General features: G+C 59.0%; 1 protein-coding gene across 5 annotated transcripts; it reads left to right on the top strand.

Moving 5' to 3' along the window:
* The first annotated feature begins 273 nt into the window (after nucleotides 1–273).
* On the top strand, nucleotides 274–5,714 carry EGR3 (early growth response 3). 5 transcript variants are annotated; one of them, XM_070047314.1, is made up of 3 exons: nucleotides 758–895; nucleotides 1,363–1,415; nucleotides 2,292–5,714. In XM_070047314.1, the coding sequence occupies exons 2-3, from the start codon at nucleotides 1,376–1,378 to the stop codon at nucleotides 3,299–3,301; spliced, it is 1,050 nt and encodes a 349-aa protein (XP_069903415.1). In that variant the 5' UTR covers nucleotides 758–895; nucleotides 1,363–1,375; the 3' UTR covers nucleotides 3,302–5,714. The 5 variants fall into 5 exon arrangements, with proteins under 5 accessions (XP_008248088.3, XP_069903415.1, XP_051692710.1 ...); XM_070047315.1 differs by lacking the exon at nucleotides 758–895 and adding an exon at nucleotides 1,035–1,055; XM_008249866.4 differs by lacking the exon at nucleotides 1,363–1,415 and having other exon boundaries at nucleotides 274–895.
* Nucleotides 5,715–9,085: the final 3,371 nt, after the last annotated feature.

Consider the following 9,085-nt stretch of genomic DNA (forward strand, 5'->3'; position numbering starts at 1 on the left):
TTCTCCTCTCCTCCGTTCCTCCTTCCCTCACCCCGCCTTTTTTATTTTATTTTATTTTATTTTTTTCCCCGAGCGGCGAGCGGTGCGGGCGCTGCACGTCGGCCGCGGCCCGCTTCCTGCTTTCTAATGTTCCATTGTGAGGAGCTTCCATTGTGACGTCGCACCCCTTCGGCTGGGCTTTGTCTGTCCATATATGGGCAGCTACGTCACGGAGCTTTCCCGGGGCTCGGATAAATAGGCTGCTGGAGTTCCCTGGCTGCGAGCTTTTGGGCAGCAGTGAGCTTGCTAGGTAGCGGCGGGGCTGGTGGTGGTGCTGGTGGCTGGTGGCAGCGGCGGCGGCGGCGGCGGCGGTGGCTCGGGGGAGGGGGCGGGGGGCCGCGGGCGCGCGTCTGTTTGTGAGATCAATCCCGAGGCGGCTTGCGACCCCCCGAAGCCCAGATCGCCCCTGGCCCAGCCCCCACCCCACCCCCTGCACACGCCCCACCCCCCCCCCACCCCCACCCCTCCCCAACCCCGGACCCAGCCTCCGACTGCACCAGCGGCGGCTCCCACCTGGATTTACCCCCCAAAAAGAGAGCTGAGCTCCCCGAACCCACCCTTCCCCTTCTCCCTCCCCTTCCCCCCGAACTTTCGCTCTCGCATGCTGTTCCCCTGCACCACGGATCGCCTCTCGGATGCCGCTCGCCTGGAGGCTGCGTTAGGAGCGGGCGGCGGCGGCGGCGGCGGCTCGGGAGTGCTATGACCGGCAAAGTCGCGGATAAGCTGGCGGCGACCATGAGCAGTTTGCTAAACCAACTGCCTGACAGTCTGTACCCCGAGGAGATTCCCAGCGCGCTCAACCTCTTCTCCGGCAGCAGCGGCGACTCGGTGGCCCATTACAGTCAGATGGCTACAGGTAAGGGCGGCGGGCGCGCGGCGGGGAAGCCGGGGAGGAAGAGGAGGAGGAGGAGGAGGAGGAGAAGGAGGAGGAGGAGGAGAGAGCGAGCCGGCGACGGATGGCTGCAGGGACGGGCGGACGGATGGAGACGCGAATGGATGCATGGATGGAAGGCGAGGTGGGGGCGCGCTGGGAATTTTCCGGGGGGCGAGCCGCTTTGCCCACCCACTCCTCCCGCCCTCCCCGATCGGGAAGGCTCGCTTGGCGACGCCACGATTAGAGGCTTCGGTTCTCCCGGGTGGGGGCGGCCGCCGACCGGAGGGAGGTAGGTGCGTGCGAGCGGCTCCGGGGCGCTCCCTTCCCCACGCGAGGGGGCTCGATCGCTGGGCTGCGCGCAAGGCGTGGTGCCGTCGCCCCCTTTCCCGGGAGGAGCCCGGCGTCTTTTTTGACCCGCGCTCTCCCCCCCCCCCCCCTTACTCCTTCAGCCTCCCACCCGGGATGGAGCCATGTGCGGCGTGGAGTCCCCGCGGTGGGAGAGGTACTGCGACGCTGCCTTTCCCCGGCGTTCAGCAACGCCATGGGGGTGTGGGGCCGGCGGGGAGAGGGAGGGGGCGCACCTGCAGGGCGGGGTGGTGGGGGGAACTGCCCCCTGGGGGTGATCCCGGGGCCAGGGGGCGCCTGAGCAGGGGACGCGGGCCGATTCTCCGCCGCTCTCCACCCTCCCTGGGCTGGGGCTGGGCTTTTTCCCCTCCCGGCAGGATGGCTGAAATCTCCAGGCCCGGAGGAGGCTGAGGCTGGGGCTGGTTGAGGGGGTGGGGGTGGAGGTTGGGGGTGGCAAGCTGGATGGGGGGTGGCGACGGGCGAGCTCCCTTGGCGGGCGGCACCCTTCTACACTCGGAGGACAAAGCGTCGGAGCGCTCCGGGTCGGCGACCTGGGCGCAGCGCGCGTAGGGGGCATCCTTGGGGCGGGGAAGGCGCGGCGTGCCGGAGCGGACAGGGCCGGGGAAAGAGGCCGAATAGTGCGCACTGGAGAGCCTGAGCCCGGCGCGCTTCGGGTCTGAAACTACCTGTGGCTGCAGCTACCTGCCCGCCCCACCTCGGGAGGAACAAGAACAACAATGCTTCTCCAGCGCGTGCGCGCGCGTGTGTGTGTGGTACGTGAGTGTGTGCGCGGCGTGTGCCGCGTGTGTGCCGCAGCCGCTCCACACCCCGATCCGTAGTATTTTGCTGTATCCAGGTTGCGCTCGGGAGCTCGGCACCGCCCGCATTGCGCCGGGATCGGCGTTCGTCTTACCCCATGCGCTGCGCACTCCACCCGGCCGCACCCTCAGCACCTGGGCCAGGACCTGGGCGCCGCGGCCCGGAGCCGGCTCGGCCTCACTCACGCCTGCCCTCTCTTCCCCGCTCTCCGCAGAGAATGTGATGGACATCGGTCTGACCAACGAGAAGCCCAACCCGGAACTCTCGTACTCCGGCTCCTTCCAGCCGGCCCCCGGCAACAAGACCGTGACCTACTTGGGAAAGTTCGCGTTTGACTCCCCTTCCAACTGGTGCCAAGACAACATCATCAGCCTCATGAGCGCCGGCATCTTGGGGGTGCCCCCGGCCTCGGGGGCGCTCAGCACGCAGACGTCCACCGCCAGCATGGTGCAGCCGCCGCAGGGCGACGTGGAGGCCATGTACCCGGCGCTGCCCCCCTATTCCAACTGTGGCGATCTCTACTCGGAGCCCGTGCCTTTCCACGACCCCCAGGGCAACCCCGGGCTCGCCTATTCCCCCCAGGATTACCAATCGGCCAAGCCGGCCCTGGACAGCAACCTCTTTCCCATGATCCCCGACTACAACCTGTACCACCACCCCAACGACATGGGCTCCATCCCGGAGCACAAGCCCTTCCAGGGCATGGACCCCATCCGCGTCAACCCGCCCCCTATCACCCCGCTGGAGACCATCAAGGCGTTCAAGGACAAGCAGATCCACCCGGGCTTCGGCAGCCTGCCCCAGCCGCCGCTCACGCTCAAGCCCATCCGGCCCCGCAAGTACCCCAACCGGCCTAGCAAGACCCCGCTGCACGAGCGGCCGCACGCCTGCCCGGCCGAGGGCTGCGACCGCCGCTTCAGCCGCTCGGACGAGCTGACTCGGCACCTACGCATCCACACCGGCCACAAGCCCTTCCAGTGCCGGATCTGCATGCGGAGCTTCAGCCGCAGCGACCACCTCACCACTCACATCCGCACCCACACGGGCGAGAAGCCCTTCGCCTGCGAGTTCTGCGGGCGCAAGTTTGCGCGCAGCGACGAGCGCAAGCGCCATGCCAAGATCCACCTCAAGCAGAAGGAGAAGAAGGCGGAGAAAGGGGGCGCGCCCTCCGCGTCCTCGGCGCCCCCGGTGTCCCTGGCCCCTGTGGTCACCACCTGCGCCTGAGGCTCGGGCGCCCAGATCCCCGCTTTAACCCCTCCAGTGCCTCCCGGCTGCTCGCTTGAAATCAGCGGGAGAGCCGGCCTCGGAGGCTCAGGGGCCGAGTCCTGGCCGCTCCGTGGACGTGCGGCCCCTTGCTCCCCTTCGACGCCCCCTCCCCGGACACCCCGGTTCCCATCGTTTCACGCCGACCAGCGGTCGGGGGCCGGGGCCCGAGGCGGCTTCCCTTGGCTGTCCACACCCCACCACCACCACCACCACCTTAGCCAAGGCGTGGGGGCGGAAAGGTGGCGTCTAGCCCGCTTTGTTCAGTTCGGATCGCCTTGATCCAGGGGCCGCGGGGCCGTGCCAAGGACCTGAAAGGGGGACTGAAGACGGGGCCCACCCAGCAACCCTCGCCCGACCCGAGCACCTCACTGCTTGCCCCGCGTCTCCCTCCTCGCGAGGGGGAGGGGGTAAGGAGAGCACCGAAGGGCGGCTGCGTGCGGGGATGCGCGCGAGTGTGTGCCTGCTCGCGTGTGAGTGTGTGTGCCCGTGAGGGGGGTGGGTGTGCGCGCGCGCGCGTGTGCGTGAGATTCTGGAGCTGAACTGGGCTGTGTGTACCTTTAACTCTAGCAGCATGTCCGAGCCCCCAGGCCGCTGGGGCCTGCCCCAGCCTGGGGACCACTGAACCTGCCTTTGGAACGTGTCTCTGGCGTCAGCCCCACTTTTCCAAGGCTCTGTGCCTGCCTGTGCTCTCTGCTCCTGCCACCCCCTTTCTCTCCCTTCTCCCCCTCTAAGCTGTCAACCCACCCCTTTGAAAATCCTGCCTCCCCCCACCCCAAAGTCAGGCCTCAGCCCGTTGCCCCATCTTGATTTGCGTCACTCACGTGCCCATTTCTCCTTCCCACCACACACGGGGAGGCTCCCTGGTACTTCCCAGGTCAGCGCCGACACGACAGGTAGAATTTAAGTCTGTGTCTATGGTGTGTGTGTGTGCGTGCGCGTGCGTGTGTGCATGGTGTGTATGTATATGTGTGTGTGTGGTGCCACACAATATACACACAGTTTGTATTCCTCTAAGATACTTGGGCATCCATTGCGGTGCATGGGAGTCTAGAGAATTTGTAGGCGGATACAGCTTTAAATGCTTTATTTTTTATGAGAATTGGAACTGATGAGCTGATATCTACACGTGCGTGCGTGTGGGAATATATAGACACACCTCGCAGTCCCAGCGTCCCTCAACAAGCACAGGGATTTTTTCCCCCATTCACCCCTTGTGGGTGAATGAGGTGTATCTTTTCCAGACCCCTGTCTGGGCTCCTCCCTGCCCTGCCCCCTTACCTCGGCTCAGGCACCCTCTCTCCCCCGCTGTCCCGCCCAGCCCTTGCCCGCCCAGCGTGGCTGCTTTGATGGGGCCTCCAGCCCACTGAATGTATTGCTTCCTTTTAGCGTGATTTCTCCTGAGGTCACTCCGCCCCGCCCAGAGAGAAGGAACAAAGGTTTGGAGTTTACAGAATGTTTTTAAAGTCACTTTATGCATCTCCCACTTTTTTTTTTTAAGGAAAAAAAATCACTTTTTTTTTTTTGGTGGTGGATAAATAATACTACAAGGATGCTAGTGAAAGGAGGGGGCAGATCAGAGAGCAGGGGTTGTGAGTTTCCCGGTACTTGGACTTTTTGTAGAAGGAGAGAGAAGACGAAGTTTGCCAGGAGGGCCCATATTTTTTTCAGCTGAAGGGTGAAATCTTTCATTGCAGAGACAGTATTTTGCTGATTACTTTTTATAATGTGATGATTATTACAAAACAAAAATTTTGGTCACTTCAAAGCTGGAAGGAGGAATCAGATTTCCTTTAATATTTTTTCCTGCTCCTTCTGGCCTATGCATGTCACTGCATGATAACTCCGAGTTTTCCTTTGTTTTAATAAAACTGTTCTCAGACATTTAAGCTAAACTAAGAGAAAAAAATAACTTTGTTGCCAAAAGGTCGTGCTATCCAGATTTTTTATATGTCTGCATGTTTTAAAAAAACAAAAACAGCAACAAGAGAAAATGCACTCTAACTTATGTGAACTGAGAGAAAAAAAATTGGGTTTCAAACAGGAAAACCTACGGGGAATGATATTTTTTGAAAGACTTTTGTATAAAGTTGAGTACTTAGAAAAAGACAAACCAGATGTAATATATTTTGTGGATGTTTTTATTTCTTGGATTTATAGTACCTTATACTAAGGTTAAAAAAATATGCTTGATATTGTGAAAAGGTGAAATTCTTCACCAACATTTCATTAGCTCCTTTGTCACATTGTTATGCCAATATAATAGTTGATGAAAACAGCATTTTTAAAAATGAAATATTGAAATGGTGTAATGTGGTATCATTTGCGCTGTGAGCAAATGCTAAAACAGTAAATATATTCTGTTTGCTGACAATCAGCCGGCCTAGAAATCTTCTTTGATTCCTTGTTTGATTCCATGGCATAAAGTCTTGGTTTTGGTTTTGGTTTGGCCTGCTTTTTGCCTGGTTTTGTTCGGGCCAGTGGTTGGTTGGTTTGGCTCTCGTGCCGGGTTTGGTCACTGTGGCTACTGGAATTGTGTGTGGGTCCGGCCTCTCACATCCAGGGGTGAGTCTCCTTGGACTCCAAGGAGAGTAATAATGATTCCTTTCTGCCCTCCTGGGAGCCTCAAACTGCCCGAAGGATTAGGGGAACAGGTTGGGTGAACTCGTGGGAGTCAGGGCCAGTGACTGGAGCCTTGTGAAACTTGGATTCCCGTGGGTGTTTGGGGAGTAGATGGGAGGGGTGGGACCCCCCTGGTTTGTGAACTGTCTCTCTGGTGGTCTTGAGGAGCAGGGTCCTGGGGCGAGGGGGGAGGCAGGCCTGCACAGCCATGCTAAGTAGTTGTCTTGTTAAAGCTTTTGAAGCCTGAAAAACAGGTGGAGACTTGATAGGGGTTCTTTAGGGTTGGCAAGATAACCAGAGAGATTGGCAGCCTCTTTTGTGGTCAGGTAATTGGGGGGGGGTGGGTGCAGAGAGTCAGGTTTTAAAGTTCTGTGGCTCAAATCTCCCTTGGACAGGAGTCCCCTGGCCTCACTCTCTCACGGCCTGTCAGAGGGGACCTGGTTGGAAGATCATTCTTGGGGAGGTCTCCAAGGTTCTAAAGTCTGAAGGGGAGGAAAGACACATGGGGGATTCGGGGGAACCCGCAGAGGGTGCCTGTTGAACATCCGCCCTGCACGTCTCGTGGTTTCTGTCTTGCACTCTTTGCCCTACCCCAGAACATTCCTCACCCTGTGCTGAGTTTGTTGGCCAGCCCTAGGGTTTTCTCCATGTCTCTTAAGGAACTAGGTGCCCGCCGTGTCTTGCGTCTACAACTCCATCCTGCTCCGCTCACCTCATTCTCTGTGGTCTTTAGAATTCTTTCTCCTTCTGAGGCAGGTCAGTCCCCTCTCCCTCCCCCTCATCACCAGGACACCTCCGCCAGGCAGTTCACCCCCGAGCTGCCTCTCCAAAGGTTAGCACTGAGCTGAGTCGACCTGGTACCAAGTCACTGGCTCTCAGTCCCTGGGGTGCCGGCCAGGGTAGCCACAAAGTCACAACGTCTTGGGTCCTGCTCAGAAACTGCTCATGCTGCCCCAAACGCCCGTCCACCACAAGCGAAAACCATGGGTGGTGTTTCTGTAGGACTGTCCTTTCAGGCCAGACTGGTGGAAGAGCTGGGCTGTGGCCAGAGAGAAGAAAGTTTTTGAAGGGAGAGAGAGAAATAACGAGAACGCAGTATGGAATCTTTCGTTTTCGCGCCCACACAATTCTGGGGCACCGGCTGCCATCTTGAATTCCCTCTGCTCACCTCGTGAAACCACAAATCCCAATTGGCAGCTGCAGGAAAGACCCTACTCCCTTAACAACGAGAATCAAAGATGGCCGAAGGGTCCCAGCGATTGGGCACGTAATTCGTCTCTCTGCTAAACTGGATGTGGCCTTCCAGGTATCTGGGTTTTCAGGAGAATATTATCAGAGGGAGATACCATCTCTGGGTGTCTTCTTGTTTGTATGCAGGCAGCCCCACCTGCACCTTCTCCAATCAAACCAGGTCTCCGGAGCTAGGCTTTCGTCAACAGTGTACTATGTTGCATGATTAACAAACTCACTTCCCATTGGTGGACGTTACTCAACCCAACCTGGTGCAACCACTGGCTTACTTGGTAAGATGGCAGCCCGCCTGGCTGGCACCAGCCCTGTATGGTGCAATCACTGATTCACATTTTGGAGCTAGATAACATTGTCCCAGATAGCATCACACCAGCTACCCAACCTGCCCGGGTTTTTGTAAGTATGGAGAGAGAGGCGACTCAACCCTGAAACTAAGGGGCAAAAGGGAGAGATGGTGGAGGAAGGAGCCAGATGGGGCAACCGTGAGAAAGTGGCAGCTTTGCAAAGAAGAGGTCCCAATTAAATCAGGCATAAAAAATAAAATAAAATAACAACAGAGACAGAGCCAAGCCATGCCCTAGGTACATGGGGGTGAGCGAAAGGATGCCCCCCGACATATGAACTCACTCCTCAGCGTGCTCCCACACCTTGGACGTAGTGTTCTGGGATGACTTTGCAAAACTGGACTTGCCGAACCGAGGTTGGGTGGAGATGAGGTTGAGGGGCGGGGAGCAGCAGGGTTTCCATGATGGGAGCGGGAGTGTGTATTCAGGAGTACGTACAAAGGAATCGCCAGGTGGACTTGGGGGAGTGAGGCAGTGGCTTGTGGCTGGGTGTTACAGTGAGGGGAGTCGTGGGCTGCCTGTCATGTCCCAGGCAGGCTCCCCAGGGGTGTGCTGGTAGAAGAAGCCGAGACCTGGAGGACTCTGCATGTCCCAGAGGCTAGCAATCACGCTGGCAAAATCACAGGGTGCCGTGGGGTTTTAAAAACAGGCCCTGATCCTCCGTTTACGCGAAGGAGGGTCTTTTCAGGAAGCCACTTTTTGTATGGAGAGGAGTGAGGTCTTCAGAGACCCTTGGCCCGAGCGGTCCCTGGAACAGGTCGAGGGCAGCACCGTCTTGCCCACCCAATGGGTCACCCACAGAGGCCAGGGGGACATCTGGCCCCTGCATCCCAGCTCTTACAACCCCAGCAGTGTGTTAGCTGGGTGGCTTCCGCCTAGTCCATCTGCAGCATTTTCAAGCATTGGACATTTTCACGGCCTCGCACGAGAAGAGGCGTGGGCCAGGGCGTGAGGCCTTCTGTGGCATGTCCAGGCCCAGGTGGGACAGGACCTGACCTAATTCTTCCTGCCCCGAGAGTCTCCCGTACCACGTGCCCCTGGCCTGGCCGTCCCTGCCGCCACCACCTCTCGCGGTCACCAGGACACCCCAGCACAGGAGCACTGTTTCTTCCCATCCGTCTGGCAGGCACACAGCCGACCAGAAGAGAGGCTGGTGAGCAGTCTTCCTAAAGGGCCGATACAAACACAGGAGGCCAACGATGTCAGCGTGGCTGCTTCTGGTTCTAGGCCATCACGGGGACTCTTGAACGTGGCCTCACTCGCTCTCTGGCCTGGCCTCCCGGGGCATTCTCTCGGCGCGGCGCCGGGACGTGTGGCTTCCTTGGTTGACGGGGGCGAGCTCCCTGGATGAAGACGGACCTTTCGCTGGGCCTTAGCAGGGAGAGGCTTGGCTGTTTCTACAGCCTCCTCCTTCCCTCTGGCCACGGGGGGCTCAGGGGTGGCCCCCAACTCTGCGGCTGCCCCTGCTCGTTTTGTAGGAAGCTGGTCTTTGAGGCTGCTTCTCCCCAGCGCCCCTGCCCAGGGCCAG

This window comes from Oryctolagus cuniculus, chromosome 8 (assembly GCF_964237555.1).
Source record: "Oryctolagus cuniculus chromosome 8, mOryCun1.1, whole genome shotgun sequence".
Classification (NCBI taxonomy): Eukaryota; Metazoa; Chordata; class Mammalia; order Lagomorpha; family Leporidae; genus Oryctolagus; species Oryctolagus cuniculus.